Below are 22,679 nucleotides of genomic sequence, written 5' to 3'. Positions count from 1 at the left end.
TTTTTTTACACAAAGCGACAACAAAATACTATTTTTTTCAAAGTAAGAAAGAAGTCTAATATTGTACTTCTTCCATCAAAATGAAGAAAGTTTTAGAACATTAAGGCTTATTTAGGAAAACAAATCGTTTTAGAATGAATGACGAAATTGAAAATGACAAAAAAAAAACTACTTAAACTCTTTATAAACTAAACTGAAAAACAAAAATATTTGAAATTGCACTTTTTTCTATGTAGCGTAGAAGTTGATTGAATGCTTGGAGACGATTTTTGTTATAGTATAAGAAGTGCTATGTCTTGAACGTATAGCACTACCCACTGATTGTATATGTACTCAATGTACAAGTTTGTTTATACATATGAACCACTCTGCACCAACCAGATATAAGATTGAAATATTTGCTGTTTATTATAAACAAACCGGAGTAATAAACCAAAAACGTAAATAAATTAAAATATGATTAATAGCACATAACATATTCGAGGATTTTAGTGAGTATTGAAGTGAAAAATACCACAGGTAAACCGTGAAATTATGAAGAGAAGAAACTTTTTAACAAAGCAACTGGAGTAAAGAGAAATAAAAAGAAAAAAATTTATATGAATATGGAGGAGATAAGGTACCTCCTTTCTATGGCCTTGTCTGAACTGAGTGACGCTCTTCAGCTCCGCTACGTAGAAAAGTATTACATGGGTTAGGTTAGGTTGAAAAGAGGGTGCAGATATTAATCCGCCCCATGCCACTATGGACTTACACCTAAGCCAGCAATCGGTTTGTTGTGCTCTCCAAAAACTATAAAGTAACCTCTAAAAAAATTTTTTAGTTAGAAACTCCGTGCTATTGGGTTGCCCAAAAAGTAATTGTCGGTAATAAAGTAGTAATATAGTCGGCGTTGACAAATTTTTTCAACGGCTTGTGACTCTGTAAACGCAATGAATTCGATCCGTTTTTAAAACGAATCATAACTGGAGATGAAAAATGGATTGTTTACAACAACGTTGGTCGAAAACGATCATGGTCCAAGCATGGTGAACCAGCTCAAACCACTTCAAACGCTGATATCCACCAAAAAAAAGATTATGCTGTCTGTTTGGTGGGATTGGAAGGGTGTGGTATATTTTGAGTGGCTTCCAAGGAACCAAACGATTAATTCGGATGTTTACTGTCAACAATTGGACAAATTGAATACAGCCATCAAGGAGAAGCGACCAGAATTAAATCGTAAAAGTGTCATATTCCACCAGGACAACGCTAGACCGCACACATCTTTGGTCACTCGCCAAGAACTGAGTGAGCTTGGCTGGGAACTTTTGATGCATCCACCATATAGCCCTGACCTTGCACCATCAGACTACCATTTATTTCGATCTTTGCAGAACTCCTTAAATGGTAAAACTTTCGGCAATGATGAGGCTATAAAATCGCACTTGGTTCAGTTTTTTGCAGATAAAGGCCAGAAGTTCTATGAGCGTGGAATACTAAATTTGCCAGGAAGATGGCAAAAGGTTATCGAACAAAATGGCAATTATATATTTTATTAAAGTTCATTCTAAGTTTTATTAAAAATGCATTTACTTTATTTCAAAAAATCCGCAATTACTTTTTAGGCAACCCAATATTTACAAAATCCTTAATTGTTTTCAATACAACTCCTTTAAGTTGGTTCATGTCTGGTATTGTGTCTCCACCTAAGTACCGGTATCTGTTAGACGCGAAAGCCGGGCAATGTCAAAGGAAATGCTACAACGTCTCATCATTTTTCCCGCATGTCCCATGCCCACTTGCCGCACCGATTTAACATAAGTGACCTCGTGGTCCTAAGTGTCCCGTTATGATACCAATAGCTATACTGACCTCCTTCTTGCTTCCTTTCAGTAATAACTTCGTCTTCTCACAATCTGGATGCCTCCAAAGGATTTTCGCTGTTCCACAATGTTGCATTCGCATTCCCACTCCCTCAACTCGGACTGCGTCGACCCGAAAGGCTTCGGGTTAACCAAGTTTATTGACGGCAGTCCTCTGACCTTCACCGCCAAATCGTCTGCCTTTTCATTTCCCCTTACTCCGTTGTGGCCCGGCACCCAAACAATGCGGATTTTGCCATCCTCAGAGAAGCTGTTAATCTTCTTCTTACACTGCAAGACTGTTTGTGACCTTAACGTCCTGGTTTTTTGGTTGGTAAAGATGTTCACATTCGACGTCCTTGCGTTAGCACCACATCACTTCAAGCATTCCATGATCGCCCGGACCTCCGCCTGCAGGGCCGTATCATGGTCAGACAGTCTAAAACAGATCTCATGCCCTGGGTTCTCAATGTATACCCCCAGTACCACTCTGTCCTCTAGCTTTGATCCATCCGTGTAACATGATTTTCCAGATGACAATACTAGAGATTCGTTAATCCAAGACTGCGCCGATGGCAGCAGTGCCTCGCACTCGACTTCAAGGTTCATCTCAGGTATCCGATCGGAAACCTCTTCCCTTCCTTTCAGGTTTCCTATCGTCGCCTCGATTATACCGCGATGGTATGAGCTGCCTCCATGCTCAATCCATTCTCCCATCGCCTTAAGTCTCATAACCGCAGTGGCTGCCTCACACTTAAACTGTATGTCAATGGATCGGATATCTAGAATAGTCGCCAGTGCAGTAGTGGGCGTGGTCCTCATCGCTCCGCCAATGACAAGACAACATGTTCCTGTTGTATGGTCCTTATGTTGCACCTTTTCTCCATAGCAGTCCACCAAACTACTGAGGCGCAAGCAAGTATTGGTGTAATCACGCTCCAGTAGAGCCAGTGGACTTTTCTCGGATTCAGGCCTCTTTTCGAGCCTACCGCCCGTCTACACGGTGCCCAACATCTGTGAGCCTTCCCAGTACGCTCCTGAATGTGACACTTCCAATTCAGTTTCCTGTCCAAGATCACACTTAAGTATTGGACCTTGTCAGATATCGAAATCGTATTATTGAGGAAACGTGGTGCGTTAAATTGGCCCATCTTCGTTTTCTTCGTTAACAGGCATATTTCAGTCTTCTCTGGGTTAACATTGAGACCTCTGGGTCTTGCCCAGTCATATGCCATATGCAAGACCCTTTCGGCCCTTCTGCACAGCTCGTTCGGATCCTTACCCCTTAGAAGTATTATAACATCGTAGCAGACGGGTTCAAATCCCTCCTCAGTCAGCATCCATAATAGAATATGGTGGTCACTTATAGCAGCGGCGATAAAATGCCCCATGTGGCGTGCCCTGTACTACTTTCTCCCTTATATATATGCCATGGAACACACTATTTATCCACCTGTTTTTTAGCATTTGGTTTATCCAGTTCTTAGGACCCGGTCCACCCGGTACTGGTCTAAGGATTGGATCAGTGTGTCGTTCCGCACATTGTTAAAAGCCGCCTCGATGTCAATGCATACCGCCAGGGTGTACGTTTTGGCATCGAAGGATTCTTCTATTTTATGCACAACCTCGTGCAGGGCAGTCCCCACCGACCTTCCCTTGACATAGGCATGCTGTTTGTATTTGAGCAGTTCGCTGGATGTCCTACTCTTTATCATGGTGTCTACAATACGTTCCATGGTTTTGAGTAGAAAGGACGCAAGGCTTATGGGTCTGTAGGCTTTTGGTGTCGCATAACTTGCCTTGCCGGGCTTGGGTATAAACACCACCATTGCCTCCTGCCAGGGTTTCTTTAGAAAACCTTCAATTCAGCCTGGCTGAATAAGGTTTTCCCTAGGAAACCTTCAATTCAGCCTGGCTGAATAAGGTTTTCCATAGGAAACCTTCAATTCAGCCTGGCTGAATAAGGTTTTCCATAGGAAACCTTCAATTCAGCCTGGCTGAATAAGGTTTTCCATAGGAAACCTTCAATTCAGCCTGGCTGAATAAGGTTTTCCATAGGAAACCTTCAATTCAGCCTGGCTGAATAAGGTTTTCCATAGGAAACCTTCAATTCAGCCTGGCTGAATAAGGTTTTCCATAGGAAACCTTCAATTCAGCCTGGCTGAATAAGGTTTTCCATAGGAAACCTTCAATTCAGCCTGGCTGAATAAGGTTTTCCATAGGAAACCTTCAATTCAGCCTGGCTGAATAAGGTTTTCCATAGGAAACCTTCAATTCAGCCTGGCTGAATAAGGTTTTCCATAGGAAACCTTCAATTCAGCCTGGCTGAATAAGGTTTTCCATAGGAAACCTTCAATTCAGCCTGGCTGAATAAGGTTTTCCATAGGAAACCTTCAATTCAGCCTGGCTGAATAAGGTTTTCCATAGGAAACCTTCAATTCAGCCTGGCTGAATAAGGTTTTCCATAGGAAACCTTCAATTCAGCCTGGCTGAATAAGGTTTTCCATAGGAAACCTTCAATTCAGCCTGGCTGAATAAGGTTTTCCATAGGAAACCTTCAATTCAGCCTGGCTGAATAAGGTTTTCCATAGGAAACCTTCAATTCAGCCTGGCTGAATAAGGTTTTCCATAGGAAGCCTTCAATTCAGCCTGGCTGAATAAGGTTTTCCATAGGAAACCTTCAATTCAGCCTGGCTGAATAAGGTTTTCCATAGGAAACCTTCAATTCAGCCTGGCTGAATAAGGTTTTCCATAGGAAACCTTCAATTCAGCCTGGCTGAATAAGGTTTTCCATAGGAAACCTTCAATTCAGCCTGGCTGAATAAGGTTTTCCATAGGAAACCTTCAATTCAGCCTGGCTGAATAAGGTTTTCCATAGGAAACCTTCAATTCAGCCTGGCTGAATAAGGTTTTCCATAGGAAACCTTCAATTCAGCCTGGCTGAATAAGGTTTTCCATAGGAAACCTTCAATTCAGCCTGGCTGAATAAGGTTTTCCATAGGAAACCTTCAATTCAGCCTGGCTGAATAAGGTTTTCCATAGGAAACCTTCAAGTCCTTGGCGCGCTGTGAAAATTTTGGCCAGACGAGGCGCCAGAAAGTCTGCCTCTTACTGTACTAACGCCGGAAATGTTCCATCAGTTCCGGGTGACTTAAATAGTTTGAAGCTCCTCAAGGATTCCTTCACCATAAATTCTGTTATTATAAACCTTCGATCGATGTCATTATTCCAAGATTCCGATGTCACCGTGAGTCTCTTCGTATCCTGTGGAAAATGGGTTTCCATCGAAAGCCTCAACATGTCCTCCGTTGCCTCTGCCCTCACTACCATGTCGTCTACTAAAGTTTCAGTTTGGACATGGAATTTTTAGGATAAACTTTTTTATTTTGGCGGCGCTTTCGACCTGTTCGCAGAAAAGCTTCCAGGAAGCACGTTTTGACGCTCTGGTAATCTTATTACATTCCTTGAGCCGTGTGTAACACACATCCTGATAAACTTACAAGAGCTAAAACCATACAAATGTTAAGTGCTATAGGCCAAATGTTAACCTATGCGTCCCTGTAGCCTCCAACCGTGGCCTTAGGAAAAGTGGATCTACTCTAAGCTGACGACCCCGCAAACGATTTTTGGATCATAATATGGTTCTGGAGTAGATCTGGCAAACTATCGATAATCGCAACATTCGATATTTTCGATATTACTAATAATAAATATCGATAGCATCGATACTATCGTTAATTTCACATCACCTACGTTTCAAACGTAAATGAGAAGTAAAAAGGCATTAAGTTCGGCCGGCCCGAACTTTGGATACTTACCACCTCCGGTATATCTAATTCCCTTATCGTCACAATCCGATGGAAATTGGATAACTTAAGCACCCAAATTGGGCACGGACATTAATATGTCTAATAAAAATGTCACTATTCCATTTTTTACAACAAAATATGGGTCTTTATTGGCAGATATATCCAATTATAAACCGATCTGATCCATATTAAGGTCGGATATCGTGAGGCTCAGAAAAACTCACTGTTGCAAATTTCAGCGAAATCGGGTAATAAATAAAGCTTTTATGGGCTTCAGTCCCCTTATCGGCAGATCGGTCTATATGGCAGCTATATCAAAATATAGTCCGATCTGAACCATATTTCGGTCGGGTGTCAGGAGGCTAAAAATAACTCACTGTTTCAAATTTGAGCGTAATCGGTTAAATAATAAAGCTTTTAGGGGCTTCAGACCCTTTATCGGCAGATCGGTCTATATGGCAACTATATCTAAATATGGACCGATCTAAAGGTCAGATGTCGGGAGGCTTAACTGTTTTAAATTTCAGCAAAATCGGCAAATAAATAAAGTTTTTATGTTATTCAGACCCTTTATCGGGAGATCGGTCTATAGGGCAGCTATATCTAAATATGGACCGATGTGAACCATATTTGGGTCAGTTGTCGGGAAGCTTTAAACTACTCACAAATTTCAGCAAAATCGGATGAAAAAAAAATTTTATGAGCATGACACTTTATCGAAAAATCGGTCTATATAGCAGCTATATCCAAATATGGTCCGATTTGGCCCGTTCAAGAACTTAAACAGCGTGCATCAAAAAGACGTATCTGAGGTGTCGATTTGAGGTGTCGCTAGGAGTGGATGGAAGTAGCATATGGGAGGAGTGGATGGGAGTAGTGGATGGGAGTAGTGGATGGGAGTAGTGGATGCGAGGAATGGGTGGGAAGAGTTAGTGGGAGGAATGGATGGTAAAAGTGGATAGGAGTGGTGGATAGTAGTACTGAATGGAAGGAGTGGATGGCATGAGTGGGTCGGATAAGTGGATGGGAGGAATGGATTAAAGGAGTGGATAAGGAAGTGGACGAATGGAGTTGTTGAGATGAGAGTATGGGGAGCGCGTATGCGAGGAATGGATTTAGGAGTGCGTGGGATATGTGAGTGGGAGGAGAGGAGAGGAAAGGCTGGGTTGAGAGGAAGGGGTGGGATGAAAAGAAAGTGTGGGATGAGAGGATGGAGTGGATGGAAGTAGCATATGGGATGAGTGGATGGAAGAAGTGGCTGGGTAGAGTGGTTGGGAAGAGTGGTTGGGAGGAGTGGATGGGAGGAGTAAATGGGACGAGTGGATGGGAGGAGTAAATGGGACGAGTGAATGGCATGAGTGAATGGGAGGAGTAGATGCGAGGAATGGGTGGGAAGAGTTAGTGGGAGGAATGGATGGCATAAATGGATAGGAGTGGAGGATAATAGTATTGAATGGGAGGAGTGGATGGCATGAGTGGGTCAGATGGGATGGCATCTGTGGGTCAGTGGTCAGATGGGAGAAATGGATGGAAGGAGTGGATGAGAGGAGTGGACGAAAGCAGTTGTTGAGATGAGAGAATGGGAGGCATGTATGCGAGGAATGGATGTAAGGAGTGCGTGGGATATGGGAGGAGAGGAAAGGCTGGGTTGAGAGGAAGGGGTGGGATGAGAGGAAAGGGTGGGATGAGAGGATGGCACGAGTGAATGAGATAAGTGAAAGGGCGGTCAGAATGAGGGTATAGAATGGGAAGAGTGAATGAGAGGAATGTGTGAGAGGAGTGGGTAGTAAGAGTTGGTGGAAGGAGTAGGTGGTATGAGTGATTGGGAAGTGTGGATGGAAGGAGTGGGTGGGATAAGTGGGTGGCATGACTAGACGGGAGGAGTGGTTGGGAAGAGTGGATTGAAAGATTAGATGGGAAGAGTGGATGGGAGGAATGGATGAGTTGAGTGTATGGGAGAAGTAGGTTGGTGGAGTGGTTGGGAGGAGTGGGTGGGAGGAGTGGGTGGGAGGAGTGGGTGGGAGGAGTGGGTGGGAGGAGTGGGTGGGAGGAGTGGGTGGGAGGAGTGGGTGGGAGGAGTGGGTGGGAGGAGTGGGTGGGAGGAGTGGGTGGGAGGAGTGGGTGGGAGGAATGATTGGAATAGCGTGTGGTACGAATGGGTGGGCGGATTCGGCAAGAGTGGGGTGAGTGGGGTTGGGGTAGGAGTGGAGGATGGTAGGAGTGATTGGGAGATGTGAATGAAAGGAATTGGTGGAATGAGGGGATGGGAGTAGTGAATGGGAGGAGTGAATGAGAGGAGAGTATGGTATGAGTGGAAGGTTTCGTTGGGAGAAGTGGATGGGAGGATTGCATGGGAGGAATGGATGGGGATCGGATGGAGGAGTAAGAAGTGGGTGAGATAAGTGAGGGGGATGAGTGGATGAGAAGAATGGATGGAGACAAGGGTGGGATGAGTGAAAGGGTGGCGCGAATGGGGGATAGGATGGGAATAATGGATGAGATTAATTGTTTTTGTAGCAGTGTGTTTTACACTGGGGCAGCAGCCCTTGTCGATGAAGCACTTCATCGGGTCAATTCGGTACGTACATTGGATGAGTTTAGTGAATGGAAGGAGTGAATAAGAGGAATGTGTGGGAGGAGTGGGTGGTAAGTGTGGGTGGTAAGTGAGGGGGATGAGTGGATGAGAAGAATGGATGGAGGCGAGGGTGGGATGAGTGAAAGGGTGGCACGAATGGGGGATAGGATGGGAATAATGGATAAGATTAATTGTTTTTGTAGCAGTGTGTTTTACACTGGGGCAGTAGCCCTTGTCGATGAAGCACTTCATCGGGTCAATTCGGTACGTACATTGGATGAGTTTAGTGAATGGAAGGAGTGAATAAGAGGAATGTGTGGGAGGAGTGGGTGGTAAGTGTGGGTGGCATGAGTGGGTGGCATAAGTGGGTGGCATGAGTGGGTGGCATAAGTGGGTGGCATGAGTGGATGGGAGTGGTGGATGGAGCGGATGGGAGAAGTGGATGGGAAGAGTGGATGGGAATGAGAGGAATGTGTGAGAGGAGTGGGTAGTAAGTGGCATGAGTGATTGGGAGGTGTGGATGGAAGGAGTGGGTGGGAAAAGTGGGTGGCTTGCCTGGACGGGAGGAGTGGATGGGAGGAGTGCATTGAAAGATTGGAAGGAGTGGGTGGCATGAGTGGATGGGAGTGGTGGATGGAAGCAGGGTTGCGATGAGTGGACGGGGAAGGAGTGCATGGGAGGATTGAATGGGAAAAGTAAATGGAAGGAGAGGATGGGAGGAGTGAATGGGAGGAGTGAATGGGAGGAGTGAATGGGAGGAGTGAATGGGAGGAATGAATGGGAGGAGAGGATGGGAGGAGTGGATTGGAGGAATGGATGTAAGGAGTAGGTGGGATAAGTGATTGAAATGAGTAGAGGAGAGGAATATATGAAGGAAAGGAGAATGGGACGAATGAAAGGAATGGGTAAAAGGACGGCGTGAATGGAGGGATAGGATGGGAGGAATGGATGAGATTAGTGAATGAAAGAAGTAAATGAGAAGAATGTGTGGGGGAGTGGGTGGTAAGAGTTGGTCGAAAGAGTGGGTGGTCTAAGTGGATGGGAGAGGTGGACGGTAGGAGTGATTGGGAGATGTGGATGAAAGGAGTGGATAGGATGAGTGGTCGAGAGGAGTGGATGGGAAGAGTGATTAGGAGGAATGGATGTGAGGAGTGGTAGAGCAGAGAGGATGTGTGGCGTGGATGAGTTGTGTGAATGGGAGGATGGGTGGGAGGATGGGTGGGCGGATCGGTGGGAGGATGGGTGGGAGGATGGGTGGGAGGATGGGTGGGAGGATGGGTGGGAGGATGGGTGGGAGGATGGGTGGGAGGATGGGTGGGAGGATGGGTGGGAGGATGGGTGGGAGGATGGGTGGGAGGATGGGTGGGAGGATGGGTGGGAGGATGGGTGGGAGGATGGGTGGGAGGATGGGTGGGAGGATGGGTGGGAGGATGGGTGGGAGGATGGGTGGGAGGATGGGTGGGAGGATGGGTGGGAGGATGGGTGGGAGGATGGGTGGGAGGATGGGTGGGAGGATGGGTGGGAGGATGGGTTGGAGTATGGGTGGGATGAGTCGATTGAAGGTGTTAGCGCGCTTTCGACGGACGGACGGTCAAGTAATTTTTAACTACTATATTTTTGGCAACACTAGTTTAAACAGCTCACGCACGTTTCGTGTTTTGATTTACTATCAATCATCTTCAGTTTGGTCTATAATTTAACCATGAATCGTCTTACAAACGGGAGGAGTGGATGGCATGAGTGGGTCAGATGGGATGGCATCTGTGGGTCAGTGGTCAGATGGGAGAAATGGATGGAAGGAGTGGATGAGAGGAGTGGACGAAAGCAGTTGTTGAGATGAGAGAATGGGAGGCATGTATGCGAGGAATGGATGTAAGGAGTGCGTGGGATATGGGAGGAGAGGAAAGGCTGGGTTGAGAGGAAGGGGTGGGATGAGAGGAAAGGGTGGGATGAGAGGATGGCACGAGTGAATGAGATAAGTGAAAGGGCGGTCAGAATGAGGGTATAGAATGGGAAGAGTGAATGAGAGGAATGTGTGAGAGGAGTGGGTAGTAAGAGTTGGTGGAAGGAGTAGGTGGTATGAGTGATTGGGAAGTGTGGATGGAAGGAGTGGGTGGGATAAGTGGGTGGCATGACTAGACGGGAGGAGTGGTTGGGAAGAGTGGATTGAAAAATTAGATGGGAAGAGTGGATGGGAGGAATGGATGAGTTGAGTGTATGGGAGAAGTAGGTTGGTGGAGTGGTTGGGAGGAGTGGGTGGGAGGAGTGGGTGGGAGGAGTGGGTGGGAGGAGTGGGTGGGAGGAGTGGGTGGGAGGAGTGGGTGGGAGGAGTGGGTGGGAGGAATGATTGGAATAGCGTGTGGTACGAATGGGTGGGCGGATTCGGCAAGAGTGGGGTGAGTGGGGTTGGGGTAGGAGTGGAGGATGGTAGGAGTGATTGGTAGGAGGATGGGTTGGAGTATGGGTGGGATGAGTCGATTGAAGGTGTTAGCGCGCTTTCGACGGACGGACGGTCAAGTAATTTTTAACTACTATATTTTTGGCAACACTAGTTTAAACAGCTCACGCACGTTTCGTGTTTTGATTTACTATCAATCATCTTCAGTTTGGTCTATAATTTAACCATGAATCGTCTTACAAACGAACATCGCTTGCAAATTATTGAATTTTTTTTTTACCAAAATGCGTGCTCTGTTAAAAAACTTCATCGCGCGCTAATTTTTGGCTCAATGAGTACGCAAAAAAGCAAAATTTTCGATTTTCGAGAGAAGATCAGCCAGAAGAATTGCAAGAGCTACCAATGAATCCAGATAAAGTCATAGTTTGGTGCGGTTTATGGGCTGGTGGCATCATTGGTACTTCTTCAAAGATGATGCGAATCGTAACGTAAATGGTGAGCGCCACCGTGAGATGATACCCAACTTTTTTTGCCCAAAATGCAAGAGCTTGACTTCCATGACATGTGTTTTCAACAAAACAGTGCCACATGCCACACAGTACGCGTAACAATGGACTTATTGTAAGGCAAGTTTGGTGAACATTATTTCGGGACCGGTCGATTGTGCGATTTAGATCGTGCGATTTAACGCCTTTAGACTATTTTTGTGGAGCTATGTTCAAGTTTATGTTTATAAAGACAAGCCCGCTTCAATTGACGCAATGGAAGAGAACATTGAAGCATTTATTCGTGAGATACAGGCTGAAATGTTGGAAAAAGTATGTCAAAATTTAACTAAGCGGATGGACCATTTGAGGCACAGTCACGCTCAACATTTGCATGAAGTAATCTTCAACCAGTAAATCATATGGACCGTACTTTCGATTCAAATAAAGATTTCATGTATTATTCTGATTTTTTTTTTTTTGAAAACTTTCCTATACCTCTTAAGAAATCACACCCTATATACTTTATGGGATCTTAGACGAATATTTCGAGGTGTTACAAACAGAATGACGAAATTAGTATACCCCCATCCTATGGTGGAGGGTGTAACAATAACTGAAGTGCTTTCTATGACTTCAAATAAGTAAGTTTCTCTGGCGCACCCTGTATAAGAAGCTGATGGTGCCAGCAGAAGAGAAACACCAAAACTTCGTCGGAAATACCAAGTCGAGAAAGACAAAATGTAAAGCTGATGGAGTCAGCAGAAGAGAAAGACCAAAACTACGAATGAAATACCAAGTCTAGAAAAACAGAATGGGATAAGTAGAGCTCTATGAAAATTAAATTTCGATGCAAGTTTTCAATATTGTCTGACATCAAAAGTATCAACACCCTGTTTTCAACTATTTATTGATACTTATTCTAATTTATCAAATATTTGTTTTGTCAGAGAAGAAAAGTTTTGATATAAGAGATTTTTATTTTTTTATATGATTTTTTTTCAATTTGTGTTTCAAGACATTGAATGAATATTAAATTTGCAAATATGCTTGGAATTAAGTCCCATTGCTCTAAAACCTTTAAAAGAACAAATTTCGCAAAACGTTTCAAAATTCTTTTGGTAAGTATGGATGATTAAAGCCTTAAATGACAAGCTGAAAATTATTACATTCTCCTTAAAGAATTCTGAAATTGGGAGTGCTCAAAATATTCAAAATTTTTGCAAACCTTTAACAACCACCAAATCGGTTAAGGCAACTCCCCCGGTCTCACAATTGCCCACAACAGTTGGTGGAGGTTCGAGTGCAACATATGTTGAGGATATGTATCGGGCGTGGCAACGTGATCCAACCTGCGTTCACACGGTTGGTATTAGAATGGCTGTGGTGAATTTGTATTTGTGAGCTAATCGTAAATTTTGTGTGTTCTCTTAGTCTTGGGATGCCTATTTCCGCTCTGGTGTCTATGAACCCGTACCTCACGAATCACATCCCCAACGTGATTTAATGCCCTTGTCTCAATTCTGTGCTGGCGGCGGTGGTTTAGCTCAAAAAGCCATTGATGATCATATTCTGGTTCATGACATTATCAGAAGTTATCAAACTCGTGGTTTTTTAGCTGCAAGTTTGGATCCTTTGGGCATTGTTACGCACAACAAGACCATAACCAAATGTGGCGTGGAATTGAATGCCAATGAAAATGTTTTCATTAAAGGAGATTTCTTTAAGGGTACATTTTTTCATAGGTTCCGCTTGTTACGAATGGTGAATGATTTTTTCTTTTAGATGAAAGAAATTTAGACCAAACATTTAAATTGGCCGGTACAACGACTTTTATAGGTGGAGATGAAAGGGAATTGACTTTTCGGTATAAAGGCAACCAAATTCAGTATGTGATCTGTTTTTTTTTTACAAATTTTTCTTTTCTTAGTGAAATCCTAAAACGCTTGGAAAAAATTTATTGTGATACCATGGGCATTGAGTACATGTATATCTTTTGCTCCAAAAAGAGAGCCTGGATCAGAGAGCGCATTGAGAAGCCAGGACAATTACAAATGCCAGCTGAAAAGAAGAAATTAATTTTATCGCGTCTCATAAGAGCCACTGCGTAAGTTTTCAATGAACGAATCGAATTCAAACAAGTAAAAGCGTGCTAAGTTCGGCCGGGCCGAATCTTATATACCCTCCACCATGGATCGCATTTGTCGAGTTCTTTTCCGGGCATCTCTTCTTAGGCAAAAAGGATATAAGAAAAGATTTGCTCTGCTATTAGAGCGATATCAAGATATGGTCCGGTTTGGACCACAATTAAATTATATGTTGGAGACCTGTGTAAAATGTCAGCCAAATCGAATACGAATTGCGCCCTTTGGGGACTCAAGAAGTAAAATAGGGAGAACGATTTATATGGGAGCAGTATCGGGATATAGACCGATTCAGACCATAATAAACACGTATGTTGATGGTCATGAGAGAATCCGACGTACAAAATTTCAGGCAAATCGGATAATAATTGTAGAGGCTCAAGAAGTCAAAATCCCAGATCGATTTATATGGCAGCTATATCAGGTTATGAACCGATTTGAACCTTATTTGACACAGTTGTTGAAAGTAAGAATAAAATACGTCATGCAAAACTTCAGGCAAATCCGATAATAATTGCGCCCTCTAGAGGCTCAAGAAGTCAAGATCCCTGATCGGTTTATATGAAAGCTATGTCAGATTATGAACCAATTTGAACCATACTTGGCACAGATGTTGGATATCATAACAAAACACGTCGTCCCAAAATTCATTCAAATCGGATAAGAATTGCGCCCTCTAGAGGCTCAAGAAGTCAAGACCCAAGATCGGTTTATATGACAGCTATATCAGGTTATAAACCGATTTGAACCATACTTGGAACAGTTATTCGATATCATAACAAAACACGTCGTGCAAAATTTCATTCCAATCGGATAAGAATTGCGCACTCTAGAGGCTCAAGAAGTCAAGACCCAAGATCGGTTTATATGGCAGCTATATCAGGTTATGAACTGATTTGAACCATACTTGGCACAGTTGTTGGATATCATAACAAAATACGTCGTGCCAAAATTCATTCCAATCGGATAAGAATTGCACACTCTAGAGGCTCAAGAAGTCAAGACCCAAGATCGGTTTATATGGCAGCTATATCAGGTTATGGACCGATTTGAACCATACTTAGCACAGTTGTTGGATATTATAACAAAACACGTCGTGCCAAAATTCATTCAAACCGGATAAGAATTGCGCACTCTAGAGGCTCAAGAAATCAAGACCCAAGATCGGTTTATATGACAGCTATATCAAAACATGGACCGATATGGTCTATTTACAATACCAAACGACCTACACTAATAAGAAGTATTTGTGCAAAATTTCAAGCGGCTAGCTTTACTCCTTCGGAAGTTAGCGTGCTTTCGACAGACAGACGGACGGACGGACGGACATGGCTAGATCGACATAAAATGTCACGACGATCAAGAATATATATACTTTATGGGGTCTCAGACGAATATTTCGAGTAGTTACAAACAGAATGACGAAATTAGTATACCCCCCATCTTATGGTGGAGGGTATAAAAAGTTATCCTTTGTTGGCAAAATGAAATTTGCTTTGTATAAAAATTTTGTTTTTCTCCTCATATAAAGAAAATTTTAATTTTTCCATATTTTATTTTAGTTTTGAAAATTTCTTGGCCAAAAAATGGTCCTCCGAAAAACGTTTTGGCTTGGAGGGCTGTGAGGTGTTAATACCCTGTTTGAAGGAAGTCATTGACCGTTCCTCGGCATTGGGTGTAGAGTCCTTTATTATTGGTTTAGCTCATCGAGGACGCCTAAATACATTGGCCAACATATGTCGGAAACCATTGCATCAAATATTTGCCCAATTTAGGGTGTTAAAGGCAGATGATTCGGTAATTATGTTTTTGTCCTCTATGCCTTCTACTATACAATTTTGCTTACATTTATAATCTAAACATCTAGGCCTCATGGGTGTATAATGACTTCAAAAATACTCCACATTGTAGCTATATCTAAAAATAAAGCGATATGAACCATATATGACACGGATGTCGAAAATCCTAACATAAGTCACTGTCCTAAATTTCAGTGAAATCAGATTACAAATGTGCCTTTTATGGGGCCAAGACTTTAAATCGCGACATCAGCCTATATGGCAGCTATATCCAAATTTGAACCGATTTGGGCTATGTTTCACAAAAATGTCGAAGAGCCTAACAAAACTCCCAAATTTCGGACAATAAATGCGCTTTTTTTTTGGGCCCAAAACCTTAAATCGAGAGATCGGTCTATATGGCAGCTATATCCAAATCTGAACCGATCTGGGCCAAATTGAAGAAGGATGTCGAAGAGCCGAACACAACTCACTGTCCTAAATTTCGGAGAGATCGGACAATAAATGCGCCTTTTATGGGCCTAAGACCCTAAATCGCCGGATCGGTCTATATGACAGCTATATCTAAATCTGGACCGATCTTGGCCAGATTGAAAAAGGATGTTGAAGCGCCTAACGCAACTCACTGTCCCAAATTTCAGCAAAATCGGTTAATAAATGTGGGTTTTATGGGCCCAAGACCCTAAATCGGCGGATCGGTCTATATGGCAGCTATATCCAAATCTAGACCGATCTGGGCCAAATTGAAGAAGGATGTCGAAGGGCCTAACACAATTCACTGTCCCAAATTTCGGCGACATCAGACAATAAATGCGCCTTTAATGGGCGCAAGACCTTAAATCGAGAGATCGGTCTATATGACAGCTATATCGAAATCTGGATCTATTTGGTCCAAGTTTCAGAAAAATGTTGAGTGGTCTAACACAACTCACTATCCCAAATTTTGGGAAATCGGACAATATATGCGCCTTTTATGGGCCCAAAACCTTAAATCGAGAGATCGGTCTATATGACAGCTATATCGAAATCTGGACCGATCTGAGCCAAATTGCAGAAGGATATCAAAAGGCCTAACAAAACTCACTGTCCCAAATTTCGGCGATTTCGGACAATAAATGCGCCTTTTATGTGCCCAAGACCCTAAATCGGCGGATCGGTCTATATGGCAGCTATATTCAAATCTGGACCGATCTGGGCCAATTTGAAGAAGGATGTCGAAGGGCCTAACACAACTCACTGTTTCAAATTTCAGCAAAATCGGATAATAAATGCACCTTTTATGGCCCCAAAACCTTAAATCGAGAGATCGGTCTACATGGCAGCTACATTCAAATATGGACCGATCTGAGCTAAATTGCAGAAGGATATCAAAGGGCCTAACACAACTCACTGCCCCAAATTTCGGCGACATCAGACAATAAATGCGCCTTTTATGGGCCCAAAACCTTAAATCGAGAGATCGGTCAATATGGCAGCTATATCCAAATCTGGACCGATCTGGGCCAAATTGAAGAAGGATGTCGAAGGGCCTAACACAACTCACTGTCCCAAATTTTGTCAAAATCGGACAATAAATGCTCCTTTTATGGGCCCAAAACCTTAAATCGAGAGATCGGTCAATATGGCAGCTATATCCAAATCTGGACCGATCTGGGCCAAATTGAAGAAGGATGTCGAAGGGCCTAACACAACTCACTGTCCCAAATCTCGGCGACATTGGACAATAAATGCACCTTTTATGGCCCCAAAACCTTAAATCGAGAGATCGGTCTACATGGCAGCTACATTCAAATATGGACCGATCTGAGCTAAATTGCAGAAGGATGTCAAAGGGCCTAATACAACTCACTTCCCCAAATTTCGGCGACATCAGACAATAAATGCGCCTTTTATGGGCCCAAAACCTTATATCGGGAGATCGGTCTATATGGCTGCTATATCAAATCTTGCTCGATCTAGGCCAAAATGTAGAAATATGTCGAGGGACTTAACTTAACTCACTGTCCCAAATTTCGGCGACATCGGATAATAAATGTGGCTTTTATGGGCCTAAGACCCTAAATCGCCGGATCGGTCTATATGGTAGCTATATCCAAATCTGGACCGATCTTGGCTAAATTGAAAAAAGATGTCGAAGCGCCTAACGCAACCCACTGTCTCAAATTTCAGTAAAATCGGATAATAAATGTGGCTTTTATGGGCCCAAGACCCCAAATCGGCGGATCGTTGTATATGGCAGCTATATCCAAATCTGGACCGATCTGAACCAAATTGAAGAAATATGTCGAAGGGCCAAAAACAATTCAGGGTCCCAAATTTCGGCGACATTGGGCAATAAATGCGCCTTTTATCGGCCCATAACCTTAAATCGAGAGATCGGTCTATATGGCAGCTATTTTCGAATTTGGACCGATCGGTGAAATATTGCAGAAGTATCTCGATTGGTTTAACTTAACTCACTGTACCAAATTTTGGAGAAATCGGACAATAAATGCGCCTTTTATGGACCAAAAACCTTAAATCGAGAGATCGGTCTATATGGCAGCTATATCCAAATCTGGGCCGATCTGAGCCAAATTGAAGAAAGATGTCGAAGGACCTAACACAACTCACTGTCCCGAATTTCAGCAAAATCGGATAATAAATGTGGCTTGTATGGGCCTAAGATCCTAAATCGGCGGATCGGCCTATATGGGGGCTATATCAAGATACAGTCCGATATAGCCCATCTTCAAATTTACAATAACATGTTTATGGACAAAAAAAAAAGAATTTTTGCAAAGTTTCAGCTCGATACCTCTATTTTTTAAGACTGTAGGGTGATTTCAACAGACAGACGGACGGACATGGCTAGAACGTCTAGAATCGTACTTTTTAGGGTCGGAAATGGATATTTCGATATGTTGCAAACGGAATGACAAAATGAATATACCCTCATCCTTCGGTGGGGGGGTATAAAAAAGCCAACATTCACCTTTCCACAACTTTCATTTAAATATGTACAACTTTTTTGATTTTTTTCATAGGGCTCCGGTGATGTTAAATACCATTTGGGAACCTACACGGAGCGTTTGAATCGCATTACCAATAAAAATGTTCGCATCGCCTTGGTAGCCAATCCTTCGCATTTGGAAGCAGTCAATCCTGTGGTCATGGGCAAAACCAGAGCCGAGCAATTCTACAGAGGCGATTCAGAGGGTCGCAAAGTTATGTCTATACTCATACATGGAGATGCTGCCTTCTGTGGCCAGGGTGTGGTCTATGAAAGTATTCATCTGTCCGATCTGCCCTCGTACACAAATCATGGCACCATTCACATTGTCATTAACAATCAAGTGGGCTTTACCACTGATCCACGTTTTCATCGTTCGTCGCCTTTTTGCACGGATGTAGCACGTGTGGTGAATGCTCCCATACTGCATGTCAATGCCGATGATCCTGAGGCGGCGGTATTTTTAAGTGGCCTGGCAGCCGAATGGAGAGCCACATGGCACGATGATATTGTGGTGGATTTGGTGGGCTATCGTCGCAACGGTCATAATGAGGCCGATGAGCCAATGTTTACCCAACCTTTGATGTATCAAAAAATACGAAAACACAAACCTGTGCTGCAATTGTATGCGGAGAAGTTATTGCAAGAGAAAATTATAACATCGGAAGAGTTGAAGGCCACCATTGAGGAATATGATGGCATACTGGAGGAGGGATTCAAGGAGTCGGATAAGGAACAGATCATAAGGGTGGGTAGGAAGAGTAGATGGCAACTCTGGTGCCTACAATAATGCTTTTGTATGTTTTGCAAAGTACAAAGATTGGATTGATTCTCCTTGGTCTGGCTTCTTTGATGGCAAAGACCGCATGGAAATGGCTCCCACCGGTGTTAAGAAGGAGATTTTAATGCACATAGCCAAGAAGTTTTCTTCACCACCTCCACCGGAAATACAATTTGAAATACATAAGTAAGTGTTGCATGCAACCATATTTCCCCTTAACTACCTCTAAATGACCAAGAAAAGCTTTCCCCACCACCTTCGCTGGAGGTCCTTTCACCTTTACCTTATCCTAGACTTCTAATTTGTAACATTTTTTAACACTTCTCTTTCAGGGGTCTCGAACGCATCCTCCAGGGCCGCCAACAAATGGTCAAGGAGTGTATGGCCGATTGGGCTTTGGGTGAAGCCTTGGCCTATGGCACCCTACTCAAGGAAGGTGTTCATGTTCGTCTATCGGGAGAAGATGTTGAACGTGGCACATTTTCACATCGCCATCATGTGTTGCGTCATCAATCGGTCGATAAGGCCACCTATAACACCCTGGCCCATCTCTATCCAGATCAGGCCACCTACACTGTGTGTAACAGCAGTCTTAGTGAGTATGCCCTCCTAGGCTTTGAGCATGGCTATTCCATGAGTAATCCCAATGCTTTGGTCATGTGGGAGGCTCAATTTGGAGATTTCTGCAATACAGGCCAGGCAATTTTTGATCAATTCATATCCAGCGGTGAAATGAAATGGGTTCGCCAGTCCGGCTTGGTGGTGCTATTGCCCCATGGCATGGAAGGTATGGGCCCTGAACATTCATCATGTCGTCTAGAGCGTTTCCTACAAATGTGTCATGATGATCCTGATATTTTGCCCTGCCATTGTGATGATGTGGCATTAAGGCAACTAAATGACACCAATTGGATTGTGGCGAATTGTACAACTCCAGCGAATTTGTTTCACATATTGAGGCGACAAATTGCCTTGCCGTTTCGTAAACCTTTGATTTTGTGTACCCCAAAGTCAGGATTAAGACATCCCCTGGCAAGGAGTCCATTTTCAGATATGTCGGAATGTACAGCATTCAAACGCATTATAGTCGATGAAGGACCAGCTTCCGAAAATCCTGATTGTGTTAAGAAAGTGGTTTTCTGTTCGGGCAAAGTTTATTTTGACTTGTTCAAAGCAAGAGCGGACAAGAAAGCCGAAAGCCAAATAAGTTTGATTCGTGTTGAGCAGGTGAGTTAAAAAGTGAGTTCGGTCAGGTCGAATCTTGGGCACCCACCCCCATGGATTCTGCTAAAAATGTACTAAAAATAAAATTAGTTAGGGGGTATAGTTTTATTCTATTTACATCCCAAACATTTGTCAAACCAGCAAAATTAAAGCTTCTAGGAACCGAACAAGGATAATCAAGAGCTATAGCAGGTTATAGACTGATTTGGACAGTACTTGACACAGTTGTTAGAAGTCATAACAGAACATCACATTTCAGACAAATCGGACAAAAATTGCTGCTTGTAAGGGCTCAAGAAGTCAAATCGGGAGATCGGTTTATATGGGAGCTATATCATGTTATAGACCGATTTTGACCGTACTTGGCACAGTTATTCGAAGTCTTAACAGAACGCCACGTGTAAAATTTCAGCCAGATCGGACAAAAATTGCTGCTTGTAAGGGCTCAAGAAGTCAAATCGGGAGATCGGTTTACATGGGAGCTATATCAGGTTATAGATCGATTTGGACCGTACTTTGCACAGTTGTTGAAAGTCATAACAGAACACTACATGCAAAATTTCAGCCAAATCGGACAAAAATTGCGGCCTCCAAGGGCTCAAGAAGTCAAATCGGGAGATCGGTTCATATGTGAGCTATATCAAGTTATAGACCGATTTGGACTGTACTTGGCACAGTTGTTGGAAGTCAGAATAGAACACTACATGCAAAATTTCAGTCAAATCGGACAAAAATTGCGGTTTGTAAGTGCTCAAGAAGTCAAATCGGGAGATCGGTTCATATGGGAGCTATATCAGGTTATAGACCAATTTGCCAATTTGGACCGCACTAGGCACAGTTGTTGGAAGTCTTAACAGAACGCCACGTGCAAAATTGCAGCCAAATCGGATGAAAATTGCGGTTTGTAAGTGCTCAAGAAGTCAAATCGGGAGATCGGTTTACATGGGAGCTATATCAGGTTATAGACCGATTTGGACCGTACTAGGCACCGTTGTCTAAAGTCATAACAGAACACCACATGCAAAATTTCAGCCAAATCGGACAAAAATTGCGGTTATAGACCGATTTGGACCGTACTACGCACAGTTGTTGGAAGTCATAACAGAACACCACATGCAAAATTTTAGCCAAATTGAACAAAAATTGCGGCTTGTAAGTGCTCAAGAAGTCAAATCGGGAGATTGACTTCTTGAGCACTTACAGCTACAACCTGGGAGCTATAGCAGGTTGTAGACCTATTTGGACCGTACTTAGCACAGTTATTCGAAGTCTTAACAGAACACCACATGCAAAATTGCAGCCAAATCGATCAAAAATTGAGGCTTGTAAGTGCTCAAGAAGTCAAATCGGGAGATCGGTTTATATGGGAGCTATACCAGGTTGTAGACCGATTTGGATCGTACCTAGCGCAGTTGTTGGAAGTCATAACAGAACACTACATGCAAAATTTCAGCCAAATCAGATGAAAAAAATCTTGACTTGCAAGAATTCATATGGGAGATCGGTTTATATGGGAGCTATATCCAAATCTGAACCGATATAGCCAATGTTCAGGCTTCAAGGCCCTAAATTGGCAGATCGGTTCATATGGCAGATTCATATATCTAAATAGGGTCCGACATAGACCATATTTTGTTCGAGTATCAGGTGGCGGTATCAGGTGGAGGCCACCGTAGCTCAGAGGTTAGCATGTCCGTCTATGACGCTGAACGCCTGGGTTCGAATCATGGCGAAACCGTCAGAAAAAATTTTCAGCTGTGATTTTCTCCTCCTAATGCTGGGAACATTTGTGAGGTACTATGCCATGTTAAACTTCTCTCCAATGAGGTGTCGCATTGCGGCACGCCGTTCGGACTCGGCTATAAAAAGGAGGCGCCTTATCATAGAGCTTAAACTTTAATCGGACTGCACTCATTGATATTGTGAGATGTTTGCCCCTGTTCCTTAGTGGATTGTTCATGGGCAAAATAACTTGTTGTTTGTTTGTATTAGGGGGCCTAGTGCAACTTCTTGTTTCAAATTTCATCAAAATCGGAAAATAAGCATAGTGTGTATGGGCATAGGATCACGAATCGGCAGATCGGTCTAGATATAGGATAAAGACCATATTTGAAACACTGTCGATTGGTCTAATAAAACTTACTGTGGAAAATTTCATCAAAACCGGACGAAAATACCCCTTTTATGGCCCAAAGACCCTAAATCGGGACATCTGGACTATTTAGCCCATTCAAGAATATAACCTGCGTATGAGTAGCTCCGAAGTTAGCATGGGTTAAATCTCGGTGATATCATCGGAAAATATTTTCAGTCGTGGTTTCCCCTTCTAATGCTGCCGATACTTGTAAGGAATTCCCATAGACAATCAGTCGTGTCAACTTCTATACAAAATGGTGTCGCTTAGGTCCCTTATCATTGAGCACAAACTTGTATTGGACAGCACTCATTGATATCTCTGAAATATCTCCGCTGTGTAAGAGCGTACTGTGTAAGAGATTAAAATCTAAAGCTGTGGTGAGCACACTAATACTTTTGCAATTATTTGCACGCCCATGGGCTTGCATGAGATTATTTTCTTGTCTACGTATGTACATAATAATGTGCAATAGTGTGTGTATTTTTGTCCAT

General features: G+C 43.1%; 1 protein-coding gene across 3 annotated transcripts in view; it reads left to right on the top strand.

Moving 5' to 3' along the window:
- The first annotated feature begins 12,054 nt into the window (after positions 1-12,054).
- The window catches only part of LOC106092432 (2-oxoglutarate dehydrogenase-like, mitochondrial), a 93,612-nt gene continuing 82,987 nt past the window's right edge, over positions 12,055-22,679 (top strand). For all 3 annotated transcript variants that reach the window (XR_009396500.1, XM_059360576.1, XM_059360580.1), the window contains exons 1-9: positions 12,055-12,232; positions 12,294-12,476; positions 12,546-12,840; positions 12,897-12,978; positions 13,042-13,218; positions 14,818-15,052; positions 18,081-18,794; positions 18,859-19,013; positions 19,160-20,054. Coding sequence is in view for 2 of the 3 variants with exons in the window: in XM_059360576.1 (XP_059216559.1) it covers positions 12,137-12,232; positions 12,294-12,476; positions 12,546-12,840; positions 12,897-12,978; positions 13,042-13,218; positions 14,818-15,052; positions 18,081-18,794; positions 18,859-19,013; positions 19,160-20,054 (2,832 nt within the window). In the remaining variant the exon portion in view is untranslated. The remainder of the gene's footprint in view (positions 12,233-12,293; positions 12,477-12,545; positions 12,841-12,896; positions 12,979-13,041; positions 13,219-14,817; positions 15,053-18,080; positions 18,795-18,858; positions 19,014-19,159; positions 20,055-22,679) is intronic.

Source organism: Stomoxys calcitrans, chromosome 1 (genome assembly GCF_963082655.1).
Source record: "Stomoxys calcitrans chromosome 1, idStoCalc2.1, whole genome shotgun sequence".
NCBI classification, from domain to species: domain Eukaryota; kingdom Metazoa; phylum Arthropoda; class Insecta; order Diptera; family Muscidae; genus Stomoxys; species Stomoxys calcitrans.
This window is presented reverse-complemented; position numbering and strand designations above follow the sequence as displayed.